This window comes from Rhinoraja longicauda, chromosome 4 (assembly GCF_053455715.1).
Source record: "Rhinoraja longicauda isolate Sanriku21f chromosome 4, sRhiLon1.1, whole genome shotgun sequence".
Classification (NCBI taxonomy): domain Eukaryota; kingdom Metazoa; phylum Chordata; class Chondrichthyes; order Rajiformes; family Arhynchobatidae; genus Rhinoraja; species Rhinoraja longicauda.
Genome location: NC_135956.1, coordinates 19,769,562 through 19,790,676, shown reverse-complemented (window position 1 = coordinate 19,790,676; position 21,115 = coordinate 19,769,562). Strand labels below are relative to the sequence as shown.

Genomic DNA, 21,115 nt, shown 5'->3' with positions numbered 1-21,115 from the left:
TCAGTCTCATAAAGGCTTCTTTGACTTTCATTGGCACAACTTTGGTCCTCATGTCAACTTTGGTCCTCAGCAATAAAAGTTTCCAAAGGTGATGAAAAGACTGGAGGAAAGACGAGGTGCTGAGAGCTCTTTTATACCTGCATTAAGGAGGCATTTAAATACACCTGAGCAATTATAAACACCTGTGAAGCCATGTGTCCCAAACATTATGGTGCCCTGAAATGGGGGGGACTATGTATAAACACAGCTGTAATTTCTCCATGCTGAAACCAAAATGTATAAAAATGGCCTTTAATAAAATCTGACGATGTGCACTTTAATCACATGTGATTTTTTCTATTACAAATCTCAAATTGTGGAGTACAAAGGCAAATAAATAAATGATGGGTCTTTGTCCCAAACATTGTGGAGGGCACTGTATATACATAAATACAGGCTTTAAAATTGATCTAATCTAATGCATTGAAAGGGGGCAGAGGTGCTTTACCAGAACGATGCCTGAATTACAGAGTATTAGTTACAGTGAGAGATGGACAGACTTGGGTTGTTTTCTCTGGAATGCCACAGGTTGTGGGGAGACCTGATAGAAGTATCTAAAATTATGAGAGGCATAGATATGGGATAACAGTCAGAATCTTTTTCCCAGGATGAAAAAATCAGATGCTAGAGGGCATAGCTTTAAGTGAGATGAGAAAAGTTTAAAGGAGATGTGTGCAAGGCAAGTTTTTTTTTTACACAGAGGGTGGTGTGTGCCGACAACACACAGTTAGGGGAGATGGTAGAAGCAAAAATATTAGTGGCATTTGCTACTTTTGGATAGATATGTGTATATATGGAGATATGGATTATGTGCAGGTAGATAAGTGATGTTCTTTGCATTTTCGGCACAATCATTGTGGGCTGAAGGGCCTATTCTATGTTCTAATGCTTGTAAGAGCTTACATGTGATATTTTATTACAGCATATATTACATAGTGAAGAAAACTGGATTGCATGGAAAAATGAAGGCTGTCCAAGTTTTGTTAAAGAAAGGTATTTTCATCAAAATTTAACTGTTTACAACTTTGCTATCACTTTTCCGTTATTCTATTTGTATTATTTTGTGTAGTCCATTAATTAAAAAGGAAAGCAGGCATCGTGGTCTATATATCTACCACATTCAATTTCCTATTAACATTCTTTAGAAATAAGTAAATTAATGAAATACTCTCCAAGTTATTATGGTATGAAGTTTTTAAAATTAAAAATGCAGTTTTCAAATGAGCTATTTGTACCAAGTAATTAATGAACAACTTCATTTGGTTGCTTTCTGATTTTTGTCGAACTTTGAAATTCTACTGAACTGTACTAACTTAAAAAAGTTAGGGAAATCAACTTAATGTAGTGTGCACGTGTTATCTTTATTTCTTACTCTCCCTCCCTAAGTGAAATCTACACACACACAAATATTAGATCACTCTAATTCGTTGTATTTGGTTTTTAAGACCACCCGAATCCAAAATTCCAAAGCCTGCAAGGAAAAGACCTGCTCCTGAAGATTTCTTTGGAAGGGGACCAAATAAGAAGGTCTCAATGGGAAAGTGAGTATAAATATAATTTCCAAGCAGAATTTGGAGGCAGGGTAATCATGTGAGATTTGATTTATTAATCTGTTACACTAGGTTTCCTCTAAAACAAAAACAACCCTTTTAAAATTAGGATAGTGGAAATGAGTGCTCTTGGTTTCCATTTTTAGCATTCAAGCCAGATGTACATGTCCACAGAATGATTCTCACTGGCCAAAAATTGAAAATTATTCCCCACACCAGAGTTCAGTAATTTCTCTGAATTAGAAGGCTGGTAGATGCCGAAACAGGGACAGCTTTCTGCTTTTGCGTCACACATATTAACAGTTGGTTTAACAGTGACAAAGCACACTTAACATTGGACCTTTGCAGCTGTCTGAGGATTCATTCAGGCTGGAATCAAGGTTGGCTTAGAAAGCTAGGATAAATAGTTAATGACTTATCTCATTCACTGCAGTTTCTAAAACGGTAGAAACTTTGAGATCAAGGACGACATTACTTAAATATTTTGCTGGAGCCTTTAAGAATTGTCTTAAGATGCCTCATAAAATTAAAATAAGTACCATAAAATCCAATGCAAGGCTTGCAATCTTATGGAGATTTCTGTGATCTGCATGAGGAGACTCAGTAGTGAGTTGTAAATAATTTTTTGCAAAGTAGCTTATTAGCACGGTTTGTATCATAACCTTTCTGGCTTGATGGTACAGTTTTAACACAATTAGGAAATTGTTTTTCTTTTATAGTATTGAAGCTAACTACTTTTTAAGTTTGTAAATGACATGGGCCTTGTACTTCACATACCTCTCATATTGTAATTTTATTTCCCGCAGTGAAGAGCTGACACGGTTATGGAATCTCTGCCCTGATAACATGGAGGCATGCAAATCTGATAGCAGGTAAGAGGTGCAGTTTAACTAGTTTAATTTAGCTTACTATTATCATATAACCGAGGTACAGTGAAAAGCTTTTGTTTGCGTACTATCCACTCAAAGAAAAGACCACCTCTGCTCATTCCATATACCCACTACCCTGTAAAAATGTGCCTCTCCTATTCCCTTTAAATTCTTCTCCTCTCACCTTAAACCCATCCCCTCGAGTTTTAGACTTCTCTTCCAATGCAAAAAAACTGATTCTGGACTTCCTCAATATTATAAACCTCAGACTCGTTCACTCACCCCTCGAACTCCTTCACACAAGGGAAAGTAGTCCCAGCCTATCTGATCTTGCCTCAAGAACTTCTGTTTCTTTTTGCATTTAATTTGTAATACTCCCTTTGCACAAGCAACAAAGCCATCATTCAGCACATGTGGGATTAGTAACAGTGTGCGTGCATTGAAGTGCTGTGAGGACGAGGTCGGATTCTGCTCCGATTTGGCAGTTTTCCAATGAACGAATTTCCAGTCCCAAATGAAAGATGTAAAGGAGTAAGTGGCAGCAGTTACACCCATTAATCTGCAGACTGCGTAAATTACAGATGATTCCACTGCATGGTCCAGTTCTCAAGTCAAGTCAAATTTATTTGTCACATACACATACACGATGTGCAGTGAAATGAAAGTGGCAATGCCTGCGGGTTGTGCACAAAAAGAATTAGTTACAGCATATAAATAAAGTTAATAAGTTACTATTAGTGTCGACAAAAATTTAGCCTCTGGGGTTATATAAGTTGACAGTCCTGATGGCCTGTGGGAAGAAGCTCCGTCTCATCCTCTCCGTTTTCACAGCGTGACAGCGGAGGCGTTTGCCTGATCGTAGCATCTGGAACAGTCCGTTACTGGGGTGGCAGGGGTCCCTCATGATCTTGCTTGCTCTGGATCTGCACCTCCTGATGTATAGGTCCTGCAGGGGAACGAGTGTAGTTCCCATGGTGCGTTCTGCCGAACGCACTACTCTCTGCAGGGTCATCCTGTCCTGGGCAGAGCTGTTCCCAAACCAGACTGCAATGTTGCCGGACAGGATGCTCTCTACAGCCCCAGTAATCTTGTGATTAATCTATTCTGCTTATACTATAATTTATAACCTGCTGAACAAAAGCACTTGTATTTTTGCCAAAGTTTTTTTTGAATATTTATCTGGTTTTTATTGTTTGGTGTGATTTTTAGTTTTAGATTGTTTCCTTGTGATTTCAGAGAGTTTATGCCCAGTTTAGAGGAGTTTTTTGAAGAAGCAATTGAACAAGCTGAGCCAGAGAACATGGTTGAAGAAGAGTATAAGTACGTTATTTCTCAAACTTAAAGATGTGATTCTGCTAACTGCTCACCTTATGATTATCAGAAATAACTTCAATTTCCAACAAAGTTTTAACATTTATTTACACAGGGTGGTAAATAATTCCAATTATGGCTGGAGGGCGTTGAGGCTGCTAGCTCGAAGAAGTCCACACTTTTTCCAGCCAACCAACCAGCAATTCAAGAGCTTACCAGAGTACCTAGTCAATATGGTTATCAAATTGGCTAAGGAATTACCTGTGAGTATAACTGCTTCATATTCAGGATTGCTTCATGTTGTTTTGTCGTATGTTGAACAGGCATCGAAAAATAACACTCACTTAGAAACTGCTGTTTTGGTCCATCAGTAATTTAACATTGAGGAACAGTACAAACATCTACCACTGCCTCCCAAGTTACAGCCGGAGTCTGAGTTATATTTAAGTTTAGTGAAAGGCCTTTAATTAAAAAATGTCAAGATCAGTTAGACCAGCTAAGCTTACTTTGGTGTAACGTTTTCTTAAAATGTACCAAAACTCTTCTGAAAGTATCTAGACTCTGAGCAAGAGGAAGCTACAGAAGTACACAGGGGCCCGACTCGCCCCAAAGGCCTCCCATTGGTCTGCCTGGGCTGAAGAAGCCTCAGCGGAGGCAAAGGGTGCCTTGGCGGCAGCGTGAGCCTCGATGGCAACAGGAACCCCGGCGGCAACGGGAACCTCAGCAGTGGTGGGGGCCTTGCAATCGACCCACGATCAACATTCGATGAGCATGAGGGGGGAGGGGAAGACAATGGGGACCTGGCGTGGAGGGACCACAGTGAAGAACAATGGGGACCCGGGGGGGGGGGGGGGGGGGGGACTCTAGCTTTAGAATCCTCTGCCCAGAGGATAAGTCTGTTTGTTTGTTCATTTGTTCCGGTGAAGGCGCTGTGCACACTGCAGCCGGCCAATAGTCACTTGGCTTTTTCTTTTTGTTTTCATTTTCGTGTGTTGTGACTGTTGGCAGACCAATTTCTCTCCGGGGATGAATAAAGTTTTATTGTATTATAGTGGAATGGCTTGGAGGAAATCTTCGCCAGGATGGCTGGAAATTGAGAGTGGAATGGAAGAGCAAAGGAAATGACACTATTAAACGAGAAAGAAAGAGGTTAAAGAGATTTGAAATCGGTGCATGGAAGTCTTGCAATTGTGATCACAGGAATGAGGGCAAAATGAGAAAATAGAAGTTCCAGCATTACCTTTCCTTATTAAAGAAGTCATTCATAGTTTTGTACGGCATTCAGGATTCATGACTGCCAAGATTTAATGTCAAACTTTCAGGGATAAGGAAGGCATTAAAATTTGAACTTCAGATTGACTAATCACTTTTCTAATTGCTTCCAGCCTCCATCTGAAGAAATAAAGACAGCAGAGGATGAAGACGAGGAAGAAGACAATGATGATGCACTGCTAAAAGAAAGCAATGAAAGTATGTCTATAATACAGATATTGCATGAAATGTATTGAAAGTACTTATTTATGAATATTATCATAGTAGATCTGATACTTGTTAATATAATTAAGTCTTCAATGTTTTCCTCTAACCCCATAGTTAGTAGCATTGATGATAAACTAGAGAATGGAAGAATAGTATTTATAGAGGATAATTAAAACATTAAAGGAAAACTCCAAACAGCATACTTTCCACGAGAATATTCAGTTTAATTAATTTCATTGTGAATGTTAGAGAAGTTTTACCCATTTGATATCAGCCACTAATTGCCTAGAGAACATGGTTAGCCATAGTTGTCAGCACATGTCAATGTCAGGTAGTCTGCTGCCGGCTGAAAGATTTGTGGTAATCTGGAAAAATTAATGAATTTTGCAGTCAACTAAGTTACAGTGATCGATCTCAAAGAAATCTGCTCATGAAGATCTATTAATCCTATTTCTCACTGGTTTGTATTTCCCTTTTCCCAATGTTGGAAGTTTTTGGATGTAAAGGAATGCTTTGGTGATATCAACAAACAGATTAACTAGCTATTCACTTTGAAAAAATGATCTAGCAAGTGACGAAGATTATGAATTCATATAGCAAACATGGATGTAAAAGTACAAGTTTTAAATAAGTTAAAAAAAATTAAACAATTTAAAAAGTGTAATTAGAGCAAACATATATAAAAAGCACACATTTAGTACAAACTACTCCAGCCTCAGCCAAACACCAATTTCTTTGTTATTACTGATTGTTTATCACTTTTTTGACAGTGAATATGAAGGCAACAGTTTGTCTTATTATTACATCCACTTCAAAATTTTGATTCTATACACGGAATCCACACCTGAACAGTTAGCCTCATGGAATTTTAAAACTTGCTCATCTTCTGCAATGAAGTGTAATGTGTTTAATCTTTTTGCGTAAGTGGTTCTCACTTATTTCTGGTGATTAACAGGAGATTGATGCATAAATAACATCTAGCGGAGGAGCAGAGAATCGTTGACAATCCCTGGATTTCCAATTCAACTTCTGCATATTCAGATAGTTATTGTGATTTCTATCATAGCGAGAGTTTACTGGTTCATTATTGTCCGCTTAAACATTTCTCATGGCAGAGCCCAAGATAATGAATGAAGCAAGGACATTTACGTTTACACGAAATAACTACCATTTTTGTCTTAACTTGTGCCAAACTTAAAGGCATGAATGTACTGTTGAGAATTATTGCTTACATATTTTGTGCTATGTGATTATTGTTCTGGTTTCAGATGACAGTGCATCATGAAGACCAATCTATTCTCCACACGTTATAGTGTAAAGTACATAACTCGCAGTGCTAAACCAAATCACTTATTAACAATGAAGAATCATAACATTTACAGTGATTCACTAGGTTAGGATTGGAAGTCAATAAATGACTAGAAAAAGTCAATGTCTTTTGTAAATAACAAATGTAGCTCTCAAAAAGAACTATAAAAATATTTCATTAAATCTTCATTCTTTTTTAAAGACAACCTCCAATGCTGACATTTCTAGTTTCCCATGTATTTCAGCCAACAACAGCAGGCTACCTGACATCATCGTCTGGTGACAAAAGGCTGCTAACGACCTCTCCCAAGCAGTTAATGGTTGCAATCAGGTAGGTAGAAACATCCATTTTGACGGCACTTTGACGTTGTTACATGGGGTCTTGGGGAACATTCCTCAAGTGTAGACCTGTGACCTTCATGTGCCACATTACCCTATCAAACCCATAAGAGGCAAAAAAAAACCACTGGACTTATAGGTAAAAGGTAGGGAGTAAAACCAAATAAAACCCAAGTTTGTTCTCCCATTAAATAAATTCATGGGTGATCTTGTGCCTTGTTCACTTTCATACCAATCCTTGTAGTATTCAGAACTGAAATAGATATTTTGGGGTCCTAAGGAATTAATGACCTGGTATCAATTCTAGGTCGAGTATATTGGTAGTTAATGGACAACCATCTCTTAAATTTCATGTCATCCAGACTTTCATCTCCTAAAATTGAATCCTTGACTTTGTAGTGCAATGGTTGACAGAAGCGTTGCACATTTAGTTGTGAACATTCATATAGAAATATTGGTGATTTTAGGAACTGGGAGTATGCTGATTCTGGAGTTTTCCTTTGTAGAATGTAATTTTCATATCAGTAACTTATGTGAGATTTCATTGTAGCTTCATCCTGTTCACCTCCTTTCTGATGTAAATACAGTTGCCCATTTACAATACAGTAAGTATAAGAAAGTGCCCCTGGATAATGCTGTTGAAGTAGTTTCTGGGTTCTTTCAAAGAGCAACAACAAAGTACGTTTTGTAAAGCAAAGAAATAACACTTTTAAATTGGTGTAAAGAAAATTGTTGACCATAGAATGGATAAAAGATACGGTTTGAAAATATGTTTTAAAGATGGAGAAATCATGCACCAACTTTATAGAAGCTCCTGAATTTAGGACAGTTGGCTGATACTTTGGTTATCGATGGTAGTGTAGCGCGTCGATAAAGGCAAGGAGCCAGGTATTTCGGGAAGGTATATTTATTGTATCGTGGGTCTCAGACGGGTCTAGTCTGCCGGAATGGCTTGGCGCCCAAACCTTGTCCTTATATTCCTGAGTCCAGGACCGCCTCCCGGGACTGGTCCATTCCCGTGCCGAGGGGTCGGTAGTAGTATGGCCCGACCTTTGGGAGCCGCCACAGTACCCCCCCCCAGATCCGGAGGCACGAAACGCACTGGTGGTCGCACAACCCGACCGGACCGCGTACGGTAATCGGTCGACAGAGGGGCCGGCGGAGGCACAGTTGGAGGGACAGGCGGTGGGACCCGCAAAGGGGGGCGACCTCGTGGCCGAGGCTGGGCCACCCGCACCGGTTGGTCGATGTCTAAGTGGGCCGGCTTCAGGCGGTCAATTGACAAGGCCTCCGGCCGGCCCCCCATGTCCAAAACAAAGGTTGTCTGTCCGTGCTCCAGCACCCGGTACGGGCCTTCATACGGCCTCTGGAGTGGCGCCTGGTGGGCGTCACGGCGCAGGAACACAAAGGCGCAGTCCTGGAGGGCCGATGGCACGTAAGGGCGGAATGTCCCATGGCGGGACGTCGGCACGGGTGCGAGCTTGCCAACTCGCTCTCGGAGGCGATGTAGGGTGGATGAGGGCGGTTCCTCTCGCCCCGGCAACGAGGGCACGAACTCCCCGGGCACCGTGAGCGGAGACCCGTAGACGAGCTCCGCTGAGGATGAAGCCAGGTCTTCCTTGGGGGCAGTCCGGATGCCCAGCAAAACCCATGGTAGCTCGTCCATCCAGTCGGGGCCGGCGAGTCGCGCCTTCAGCGCTGCCTTCAGCTGCCGGTGGAACCTCTCCACCAAGCCGTTTGCCTGCGGGTGATAGGCAGTGGTGTGGTGCAGCCGCACGCCCAACAGGTGGGCCATGGCCGACCACAGCTCGGAAGTGAACTGTGGCCCCCGGTCCGATGAGATGACCACCGGCACACCAAAGCGAGCAATCCAGTGCGCGGCCAACGCACGAGCACATGTGGCTGTGGACGTATCAGCCAGTGGTATGGCCTCCGGCCACCGCGTGAAGCGGTCCACCACCGTGAAGAGGTGGGTGATGCCCCGGGATGGCGGGAGCGGGCCCACAATGTCCACTTGCAGGTGGTCGAAACGGCGGCAGGGTAGACCGATCCCTTGGAGTGGCGCCCGGACGTGGCGTTGAATTTTTGACGTCTGGCACGGAATGCAGGTGCGGGCCCATTGGCCAACCTGCTTGCGCAGACCATGCCACATGAACCGCGCAGTTACCAATGAGATCGTTGCCCGGATGGATGGGTGAGCCAGCCCGTGGACCACGTCGAACACCCTCCTGCGCCACGCGGCCTGGACGATGGGGCGCGGCTGACCTGCCGACACATCGCAAAGTATCGTCGTCGCCCCGGGGCCGAGGGGAACATCCTCAAGGCGGAGGCCAGAGATGGCAGTCCGGTAGGCGGGCATCTCCCCGTCCGTTAGTTGGGCCTCCGCCAGGGCAGAATAATCAATGCCGGGTGCCACTTCTAACACGGCATTGATGGCGGGGCGAGACAATGCGTCGGCCACCCGGTTTTCCTTCCCCTCGATAAAGCGGATGGAGGTGGTGAATTCTGATATGTAGGCCAACTGGCGCTGCTGTCGGGCAGACCATGGGTCGGAGACCTTTGCCAGGGCGAAAGTGAGCGGCTTGTGGTCCGTGTAAGCGGTGAACGGGCGGCCCTCCAGAAAATAGCGGAAGTGACGAACGGCCAGGTACAGGGCGAGGAGCTCGCGGTCGAAAGCGCTGTACTTCTTCTGGGCGTTGTCGAGGTGCCGGCTGAAGAAGGCCAGGGGGCGCCAACCCCCGTCCGTGAGTTGCTCCAGTACGGCACCAACCGCCAACTCTGAGGCGTCCACCGTAAGGGCTGTCGGGGCATCCTCCCATGGGTGAACAAGCAGCACAGCCCGAGCCAGGGCCTCCTTCGCGCCGTCAAAGGCTGTTACGGCCTCGTCGGTCCACACGACGGTCTTACGCTTGCCCGCCAGCAGCTCGTATAGCGGCCGCATGATGTGGGCCGCGGATGGCAGGAACCGGTGATAAAATGCCACCATGCCGACGAACTCCTGCAGGCCACGCACCGAGGACGGACGGGGAAACCGGCGGATGGCGTCTACTTTGTCCGGCAGGGGAACCGCTCCTTGCGAGGACACACGGTGGCCGAGAAAGTCGATTGTGGCCACGCCAAAGCGGCACTTGGCGAGGTTTATGGCCAACCCGTGTTCGCTGAGCCGCTGGAAAAGCTGCCGGAGGTGGGCACAGTGCTCCTGCCGCGAGCGGCTGGCTACCAACATGTCGTCAAGGTAGACAAATAGGAAATTCAGCCCGCGACACACGCCGTTCATTAACCGCTGAAATGACTGCGCGGCGTTCTTGAGGCCGAACGGCATCCGTACGAACTCGTAGAGTCCGAACGGCGTGATGATTGCCGTCTTGGGTACATCCTCCGGGTGGACCGGGATCTGGTTGTAACCTCGCACCAGATCCACCTTTGAAAATATCGTGGCCCCAGCCAAATGGGCGTTGAAGTCCTGGATGTGGGGCACGGGGTATCGGTCCTCGGCGGTAGCGACGTTCAGCCGCCGATAATCCCCGCAAGGCCTCCAGCCCCCGTTTGCCTTGGGGACCATGTGGAGTGGAGATGCCCATGGGCTGTTGGAAGGGCGGACGATCCCCAAGGACTCCATCGTGCGGAACTCCTGTCGTGCCAGGCGTAGTTTCTCAGGCGGGAGTCGGCGTGCTCGTGCGTGGAGGGGTGGGCCGGTAGTTATGATATAATGGTACACCCCATGCTTGGGGGTCGACGACCGGAATTGCGGGGCCATAATATCCGGAAAGTCCGCCAGCACCCGAGCGAAATTGGAGTCCACGGACGACAGCGGGCGTATAATGGGGTCATTCAGCCGCAATGCGATGGGCTCCATCGTGGCGGAGTGGACCAAGCGCTGCTGCCTGACGTCCACGAGGAGAGAATGCGCCCGCAGAAAATCGGCCCCGAGCAACGGCTGGGAGACGTCGGCGATCGTAAACAGCCACGTAAAATGACTGGCGCCGAAAACGATGTGGACCGTGCGGACGCCATATGTCCGAATAATGCTCCCATTTGCCGCGGTAAGGATGGGCCCCCGCTTCCCAGAACAAATGTCCAGCGGCGAAGGGGGCAGGACGCTCAGCTCCGCCCCGGTATCCACGAGGAAGCGGCTCCCGGACCGCCGATCCCAGGCGAAGAGGCGGTGAATCTGGCCGGCCACCGCAGGGACTATTGGTAGCCGGCCCGGGCGTTTTCCGGAAATGTGCACGGCTGGCGGCATTGTCGGGCTGCCGCACCCCAGCGCTGGTGGTAATAACACCAGTACCTCTTGCTGGTGCTGGCTGGAGCCTGCTGGTGTGGGACTGCAGGTGCACGACCCGCAATGGCCACCGGGGGCGACCTCGCAGGCCTCCGGGACGTAGCTGTCACTCCTTCCACGGCTCCCCCGCCCGACCGGAGAAAATCGGGCGCTTCTCGAGTGACGTTAAGCGCACTGACGTCATCACGGCGCGCCGCCCACAGCGCGTCCGCGCGCCTGCCGAGGGCCCGGGTGTCTGCAAAGGAGGCGTCGGTGAGCTGCAGGCGAATGTCGGCCGGCAGCAGGTGCAGGTATGTATATTCAAACATCAGGCACGGTCTGTGACCGTCGAGCAGCGCGACCATCTCCTTCAGGAGGCTAGATGGGCGCCGGTCACCGAGGCCTGGCATGTGGAGGAGCCTTTCGGCCCGCTCCATTCGGGTTAGCCCGTAGGTTTGGAGCAGCAGCTCCTTAAGGGCTTCATATTTACCGTCGGCCGGTGGGTCCTGGAGGAACTCCGTTACCTCTTCGGCCGTGTCCTGGTCAAGGGCTCCCACCAGGTGGAAAAACCGGGTGTTATCCACTGTGATGCCCTGCAGCTGGAACTGGGCCTCCGCTTGGTAAAACCAAACGCGAGCCCGGGTGGTCCAGAAGGTCGGGAGCTTGATTCCTACCGCGTCGACAGCTGGGGCCTGGTCGGCCTGCGAGCCGGACGGGCGGTCGGCTTTTGCTTTTGTGCCCATCCTAATGAATGGACCGTCGAGGTCACCAATGTAGCGCGTCGATAAAGGCAAGGAGCCAGGTATTTCGGGAAGGTATATTTATTGTATCGTGGGTCTCAGACGGGTCTAGTCTGCCGGAATGGCTTGGCGCCCAAACCTTGTCCTTATATTCCTGAGTCCAGGACCGCCTCCCGGGACTGGTCCATTCCCGTGCCGAGGGGTCGGTAGTAGTATGGCCCGACCTTTGGGAGCCGCCACAGTAGCACAGAGTGGAGTTTCTAACTGGGACCGATGACTTTGAGTGTGATGCAAACAGAAATGTAGTGACACATTTTTGTCCTAATTTTAGATGCAGTTTTGCCAGCCTGAAATAGTTGATAGTAAGTGTTCTGCTCAGCCAGTGTCCCTGGGAAATCTGAGAACTGCCTATGAAAATGTCAAAGATAGAACTTGGGGTCAGTAAAGCTGGAGTTGCACTGGCTGCACATGGCCATGAAATTAGGGCTGTCGGCAACTGTGTAACCACCTGAGAACATTAAAGTTTGTACGTTCTCCCCGTGACCTGCGTGGGTTTTCTCCGAGATCTTCGGTTTCCTCCCACACTCCAAAGACGTACAGGTATGTAGGTTAATTGGCTGGGTAAATGTAAAAATTGTCCCTAGTGGGTGTAGGATAGTGTTAATGTGCGGGGATCGCTGGGCGGCACGGACTTGGAGGGCCGAAAAGGCCTGTTTCCGGCTGTATATATATGATATGATTAGTCGTGCAGATTATCAACAGCAGTGTGTTGGATTGTTGCAGTTGCTTATTACTAACCAGTCTTGCTAATGTAACTGCCATCCCATGGGGTAAAGGATGGGGCGGGCAGGATAGATTTTGGGAGAGGAAGTAGAGGAGGCCCTGCCACAAAACTACTGGAAAAATCTTTGTTGGGTATCAAAACTATATCCCCAGCTCGGCTAGTACTACCCTCCACAGATACATTGGTGAGAACAACATCATGTTGATTTGTCCTTTGTATTTGGTTGCATCATCATTAATCACAATCATTTTTTATTATCCTAGTGGAATCCTAAAAGGAGTTTCTGGTTAGATTGTAAAATAATTGCAAGAAATACAGTAAAACTATAATTAGGCATCTCATTGTTCAGAAATCAGAGATGGTCTGGTTCCTGGCTCACTCATTACTCTGGAATGAGTGTGCTAAAGATCAAGAAAGCAAGCAGGGTGTGTGGCAGGGGCAGTATCTGTCATTTGGGCTTGGTGTGTTATCAAGGTTGGGGTCTGGAACATGGTTATATGCCCATTTCTCCCACGATCCAGCCCCCTTCCACTGACTTTACACTTCCCTCCTCTCACCACTTTGCCTTTTCATCTCTGACCTGTGCTCTTTCCCCCTTGTACCCAGCTATCAACTGGCAGGCTTTACCCTCCCCTCTCTTACACCGCCCCACCCATTACAATGTCTGAAAAATGGTCTTGACCAAAAGCATTGCCTATCCATGTTCACCAGAGATGCTGCCTGACCCACTGAGGTACTCGAATTGTCTTTTTTTTGTAAACCGGCATCTGTAGTTCCTTGGCTCTAGTTAATGCTTATACAATGCCTGTTCCCTTTTAACACTGATTTCACTTGTAAACTTATTGTCCAACTGTGTACTGTACAGTAAAACTCATAATTCAGCAGAGCTGGACTAAGATTTTCCCAAGTACTAAGGTGCATACACACTTCACTTTTGCTTTAAATATATTAGATGGTCATATAACATATATTCCAGTTAACTTGATGAGTTTAAATAGATTGGGAAATGCATAAGCACGTGAATTGCCAGGGAGGCACAAATTTCCATGGCTGCAAAGTAAATGAGATTAGTATAGATGGGTACCTGATTGCTGGCAATGGCCAAAGAGCTTTCGTCTGAGCTTGAACTTTGATACAACTTCCAGCCCTGGCCATAACTCCACTTTAGTCTGGAATAATGAGTGAACCGGATGCCAAACCATCTGATTTCCAAACAATTTGAATGCAGGATTACAGTTTTATTGTAAAAACAGAACATGCAACAAAGTGCTTTATCCAGCACCTGCGTTTTCTTTTTGATCTGCAGTTACTGGGCTTATGAAGCATTCAAGATCTGTAGCTACAGTTCCAAACTCTGGTTTATATAAATATCAATATGAGAGTCATTTAAATTTGCAAGGTGTGGAACAGTCCTTCTGTAGCCAAAGTACTTTAAGTGTAAATTCTTACTGTTGTAAAGTAGAAAATATTCAACCAAGCATTTTAAGGGTCATATTTGCTGCTGCAGGACAATTTTTACTCTGACTAAAATAAAAAACAAATTTACAGCAAAACTATTCATGATAAAATTGTTTAACAGCACAATTAGATTAAGTATTTAAAAGTGACACATTTAGAAATGAATTTAATATTTTTCAATAAATGTTGACAATGTCTGTCTTGATGTTAGTTTAAATTTTTAACATTCCTTTAAGAAATAGTAGGGCCAGTGTCTCATTAAAAATCATCATTCTGAAGAAAGAATGTGAGAATTGGCTGGACCTCGATCTTAGTGAGTTTAGTTGATTGTCACGTGTACCAAGATACAGTGAAAAGCATTTGCCTGCTATCCATTCAGTGGAAAGTCTCTATATGATTACAGTTGAGGTGTACAGATAGATACAGGATGAAGGGAATAACATTTACTGCAAGGTAAAGTCAAATTAATGATAGTCCAAGGGGACAAATGGATCTTTGAAACACTTCATGAGAAAATACAAAGCTGTCTGCAGATTTTTTTTTAAACCCTTTATATCAAAAATATGCAAGATGAATTCAAGATACAGGGCTGTGTATTCATCCATCAACATTACAAGTTGACACTATGTGCCACCACGATTTTCATGTATTTGACTGACTTTCACATTCCTATGAAATAATTAACAAGTGTGTTTATGTTTGATTTTCTTGAACATTACTTGATATTTACTTGAACATTATTTTCTCAACTAATTAGTTCTGGATTGTAGTTTTTACACATAACCACTTAGATTTATGTTTAACTTGGTATGAATGGCATGTAATGTTTTTTTCTTTACCTTTAGGTCCTGATGTGCACACTAGGCTTGTAACAGGTCAACAAATAGATATATTTGCCAGCAAGCTTGGAGAACAGTGGAAAGTATTGGCACCCCACTTTGAAATGAAGGAGTCCGACATCTGTGCAATCGAATCAGATAGCGAGGACATGAAGATGCGTGCTAAGCTGCTGCTCGTTGCTTGGCATGATCGGGAGGGACTGCAAGCTACAGTGGAGAATTTTTTGTCTGCATTGATTGATGCTGGTTTAAATGAACTTGCAGAAATCCTGACAAATGAGGCCGATAGCATCAGCTAGTCATTGTCTGAAGAACCGAACAAGTGTACAAATCAACCTTGTTTTCTTTTTTACTATTCTATTTCAAATAATGAGGCAGTGAATGTTACAAGTTTTTTTATATAAACCAGTTTCTGTAATGTGGAGATTTGTTGGTTTACTATCTATGGTTTTGAGTTAATCAGCCAAATTTGACATGGTGTTTACTCTCTCCACAGTATACTTTTACAATTGTTAAGGGATTATTGCTTCATTAAAATTGCAGCCATTTTATGTGTAACCCACAACTCTTTTGCCTCACTTTTGTATTTGAATTTAGTGAATATCTGTTATTGATACCCAGGCATGGGAGGTGGAACAGGGGTCAAAAAATGGGATTTAAAAAAAAAAATTACACACAAAATTACCAGTTTCAAGCCTCTTTTAGTGCATTTCAAAGTAAAAACAGAAATTACAAAATAATGTGGATGTCACTGTACACTAATAACATTTAAGTAAATTTGCACATTAATTGATAATCAGCCCAAAAAGGTGGTAATTGGCTTTTCTGCAGTTTTATATTTTAACCCCGTCTTAATTAATTTAGTCATATAATCTTGCACTTAAATTTAATATTTAGTCATTACAGTTACATCACTGATTTTCTGGCACTCTTGGTTCCAAAGCTTTGCTGGTTTATCCAGCAGGCTAAGGAAGTCAGTTATGGGGATAGATTTGCTGGCTCCAGCTGGGCTGGAGCCCTGGCCGCAGGTTGAACCCACCAATCGGCCGTGGAAGTCCCAATGATGTCGAGATTGGCTGCCTTGCACAGCCTAGGTGCCATATTTTCAGAGAGACTTCCAGGGCGCGCAGGGGGGATTTATCACGGAACCCAAGTGTTCATTACAAGTCTATACATCTATTCTTTTTTTCTATCCGATTTCTCCGTTTATTTGGCAAAGTGAAAAATGCGGAAACCATGCATAGTTGAGGCGAGTGCAATTATCTATATACTAATCCTCTTGTTTGTTTGTTTCTGAACTAGAGCCAAAACGGTACATGATAGCATAACAATTTTAGGCCCACCTTACTCACCGTCGTCCCTTTGGTGCTTATGGAAGAAATTTCATTGAAATCAGTATTATATATTTTTAAGTTATTTACATTTTAAAGTTTAAATCTATCTCCTAGGGAGGGAGAAGGGGGGTGGAGTGGGAGGGAGGAGAGGGTGCTGCACCAATGCAGGAGAGGTTTGGGCCCAACAGGTCCACTTGGTCTAATAACATTTTAAAGACATTTAGACAGGTTCACAAGCCATGGCTCCCAACATTTCTCATCTGCTGCCAAAAATTGATCAAACATTTGGACTTACGGCACATATTTTAAAATAGCATGATAAATGAATTGATAATTCTGTCAAAATGATTTGAATTTAAAACATTTTATTTTGACTTTGTAGCTTATTAATCACCAAATTAAAGCATAAAATAAAAATGGAATCATTGAACACAAAATAAAAGCTCCTTGGATCCCCTTAGCTCAGCTTTAAAGGAGTCTTCACCCAAAAGGTCACCTGACCCACTGAGTTACTCCAGCATTTTGTGTCTTATCTTCAGTGTAAACCAGCATCTGCAGTTCCTTCCTACATAGCTCAAGTTTTAATCTTCATGTCCCAATTTTGGGCCACGGCCATAGGTTAGGAAACAGCAGTTCAGAGGAATATGAGCCAGGAGGACAAATGGGACTAGCTTGATGGGGCATCTTGGTCAGCAAGGACGGGTTGGGGCAAAAGGCCTGATGATGTACTCCATGAAATGTTGTTTCTGGCTTCAGACCTTTTGGAAAGTCCATAATATTACTACGGAAAAAGTGAACTACTTTCCACATCACAGGATCCTTCTTGAAGTGAAAGTAAACAATAACAAAATCCACCATTCTTGGCCATGCAAGGAAGAGTATCTAAAGATCAAAACCTGAAAATTGATGAAACGCAGGACACAGATCATTATTATATGTTGGATTATCATGAGCAGAGAAACAAAAAAGTGCCATCAATTCTGCCACTACAAATTCTTCCATTAGTAGGATAAGTGAATCCACATTGGTGTTTACCTCGGGTGTACTGCCCCTGCCTTGAGACCCTAATTACACTCAGATTGCTCAAATGGTTGGGCTACATGATGTCCTGCCCAATCTCAGACTAACAAAACAATGTCAAGTTCTGTCACAGCAAGAGATTATTAGAGGGAGAGGAACAGATTCAAAGATGTTTTCAAGGTATATCACCCAAAGGGATCGTTGGACCAAGACTACTCAAAATCATAGCACACTTAGGATGACATTGGGAACTTTAAGTCCATTTGCCAGGAATACATAATTTCCCATGCTACCCACCTGACCGCCTAAGAATATAGGACGTGGACAAGGACAGGCCATTTGGCCCACTCCGTTCATGTCAAACATGATGCCAAGTTAAAATATACTCTGCCTGCTTGCAATCCAGATCCCTTCATTCCCTACATATCCATGTGCCTATCTAAAATCCACTTGAATCCCGCTATCATATTTGCTCACATATCTCCTTTTAACATGGCGCCTCTCATTTTAAAGCTATGTCCTACAGTTTTTGACATTTCATAAGTGAAAGGCGTAGAATTAGGCCATTGTCTATTCTGCCACTCAATCATGGCTAATCTATCTCTCCCTCCTAACCCCATTCTCCTGCCTTCTCTCCATAACCTCTGACAGCTGTACTAATCAAGAATCTATCTCTGCCTTAAAAATATTCACTAATGTCCTCCACAGCCTTCTGTGGCAAAGAATTCCACAGATTCACCACCCTATTACTTAACTCCTTCCGAAAAGAGCGTCCTTTAATTGAGGTTATGACCTCTAGTGATGTCACACTGGCCAACGAGCTCAACACCTTCTTTGCGCACTTTGAAACCGGCAACAACAACAGGAGTGGTAAAATTCCGGCCTCGGAGGATGATCAGGTGCTCACACTGAGCACACATGATGTACAGTGCGCGCTGCAGAGGATCAACCCACGCAAGGCTGGAGTCCCAGGATGGGTACTGAAGGACTGTGCTGACCAGCTTGCTGGGGTATTCACTAATATCTTCAACCTGTCTTTATCCCTGGCAACTGTCCTGAAGTCGGCCACCATAGTGCCAGTGCCGAAAAAAGCAAACATCAGCAACCTGAACGACTACCGTCCGTTTGCCCTCACACCAATAATTATGAAGTGCTTTGAAAGGTTGGTCCTCTCCCATATCAAAGCCACCATCCCTGCCTCACTAGACCCACATAAGTTCACATACAGAGCAAATAGATCCACAGAGGAACCATCTCTAGCTCTTCATACCGTTCTGACTCACCTGGAGAGACAGAACACATACGCGAGGATGCTATTTATAGACTATAGGTCTGCCTTCAACACAGTCATCCCCACCAAGCTCACCTCCAAACTCCACCAGCTGGGCCTCAGCTCGCATATATGCAACTGGATCCTGAATTTCCTGACGGCGCCTTCAGGCAGTGAAAATGGGCCTCCACCTATCCACCACCACTGAGTACCGGCACACTGCAGGGTTGTGTATTGAGCCCCATCCTCTACTCCCTCTTCACACATGACTGTGTCCCTGCATTCGCCATCAACACCATTGTCAAATTTGCGGATGACACAACGATGATCGAGCTGATCTCCAACGGCGATGAATCAGCCTACAGAGCGGAAGTGCAGAACCTGGCGAGCTGGTGCTCAGAGAACAACCTGTCCCTAAACACTACTAAGACCAAGGAGCTAATTATCAACTTTAGACGGTCACAGAATGAGGAATACGCTTCAGTCATCATCAACGGGGACGAAGTGGTGAGAGTGTCCAGCTTCAGGTTTCTGGGCACACATATTTCAGAGGACCTCACATGGTCCACCAACACCACTGCGCTAGTCAAGAAAGCACAGCAACGGCTGTTTTTCCTGAGAACACTTAAAGGGATATTGTATTGTAGTCCTAGACTCTACATATTGCTTCATGCAATATGTCATGAATAATGTAGATTCAGCAGTTGCTGCTTACCTTATAGATGGCTCAAGATCTATTCACCCAAAATGAGCTATAGTCTATATTTGTTTTATATATTTCCACCGTGGGAGAAAGGTTCTGACCTTCTATGCCTCTCATAATTTTATTTACTCCTATCAGGTCTCCCCTCAGCCTGTGACCCTCCAGCAAAAAACCCTCTAATCCAGCCATCATTCTAGTAAACCTTTTCTGCACCCTCTGCAAAGCTTCCACATCCTTCCTGGAATGGGGCGACCAGGACTGCACATATTACTCCCCAACTGCAGCCTAACCCAAGTCCTACAACGTGCAACATTATTTCCTGACTCTTCCACACAATCGATGAAGGCAAGCATACAATATGCCTTTGTTACCAGTCAATCCAGCTGTATTGTTTCTTCCAGGGAGCTATGGACGTGGCCTAGATCCCTCTGTATATTATTGCTGTTAAGGGTCTTGCCATTAACTGTATATTTTCTCCTTACATTCAACCTTCCAAGTGCAACATCTTGCACTTGCTCGGAATAATCCCCATCTGCCATTTCGCCACCCATTTCTGCAAGCTAATCCATAGCCAGGCTGTATAATTTGACTGATTCCTTCAATGTCCGCAACTCCATCAATTTTGTCATCTGGAAACCTACTGACCACCCCAACTACATGTATATGTCCAATACATCACAAACAGGAGACCCAGCACAAATCTAGCCAGAATAACACCCTTCCACTTCAACCCTTGTCTTTTATGATTAAGCCAGTTCAAAATCCAAATAACCAATAGAAAGACAAATTGTAATACAATATTACATTATCAGCTGCAAAGGGCCAAAAAAAAACATTTAATGTGCCAATATTTATTACTCGGCCCGAGATAAGCTACGACTTGACCGATTTCATTGAGAGGTACAGTGATGTTATGTCGTCAAAATAATTAAAATATTGGCAGTAATACTTAGCAATAAAATTGATACCTGATTCCATTATCTTTGCTTCTGGCCAGCATCATCATCATCATCAGTAAGAAAACAGAGCAGGAAGTCCCAAAAGGACAGCCAACTAATTATTTGTAAAGTGTAATCACTACTGCAATGTAACATATTGTGCTTTGTTACCTCCAGATGATATCGACTGAGTAAGTATTCAATATGTCACTAATAATGTAGATTCAGCAGTTGCTGCTTACCTTATAGATAGATGGCTCACGATTTTTTCACCCAAAATGAACATTTCGGAAAGCATTTGATGAAACTTATAATTACAAGAGTATCAGTTCAAGTTAATTAATATAGGCATTATTTTGCATAGATAAAAAAAATATTCTCAGCAAAATTAACATTGTTCCAGGATTGCAGGTATGACAAATTCTCCTAGTTAGGGAATTTGCGAAAATATTGATTTCATCAAAGAATCGAAAGGTAAATTTCAATAAAATATAATAAGGAAAATACAAAATTGCACAATTCTTATGCAAGATGCAAGAATGGCAGTTAATTCAATGGGACCACACTGGACACAAAATAGGGAGGATTCTATTCTGCACAGAAGAAAAACAATTTAAAGATTCGGGTATATAAATCGTTAAAAAGTAGTTACTGGAGGAATGATATGACAAACTGGCCTCCATCATGAAAGATTCACAAGAAAAAAAATTATGGAGATGGCTGTACCACATTGAGTACAATTAATTGTTGAACTAATAGAGTCATAGAGTGAAACAGTGTGGAAACAGGCCCTTCGGCCCAACTTGCCCACTCCAGCCAACATGTCCCAGCTACACTAGTTCCACCTGCCTGCATTTGGTCCATAACCCTCCA

General features: G+C 44.2%; 1 protein-coding gene across 5 annotated transcripts in view; it reads left to right on the top strand.

Moving 5' to 3' along the window:
* thoc1 (THO complex 1) overlaps positions 1-15,533 on the top strand; it is a 59,329-nt gene extending 43,796 nt beyond the window's left edge. For 4 of the 5 annotated variants that reach the window (XM_078397312.1, XM_078397311.1, XM_078397310.1 and 1 more), the window contains 7 exons: positions 962-1,032; positions 1,485-1,580; positions 2,396-2,461; positions 3,695-3,778; positions 3,885-4,032; positions 5,155-5,239; positions 14,984-15,533. In XM_078397312.1, coding sequence (XP_078253438.1) covers positions 962-1,032; positions 1,485-1,580; positions 2,396-2,461; positions 3,695-3,778; positions 3,885-4,032; positions 5,155-5,239; positions 14,984-15,276 — 843 coding nt within the window. In that variant the 3' untranslated portion in view covers positions 15,277-15,533. Of the gene's footprint in view, positions 1-961; positions 1,033-1,484; positions 1,581-2,395; positions 2,462-3,694; positions 3,779-3,884; positions 4,033-5,154; positions 5,240-6,801; positions 6,888-14,983 lie in introns of all 5 variants that reach the window. The other variant, XM_078397314.1, reaches the window with a different exon arrangement.
* The last annotated feature ends 5,582 nt before the right edge of the window (positions 15,534-21,115 follow it).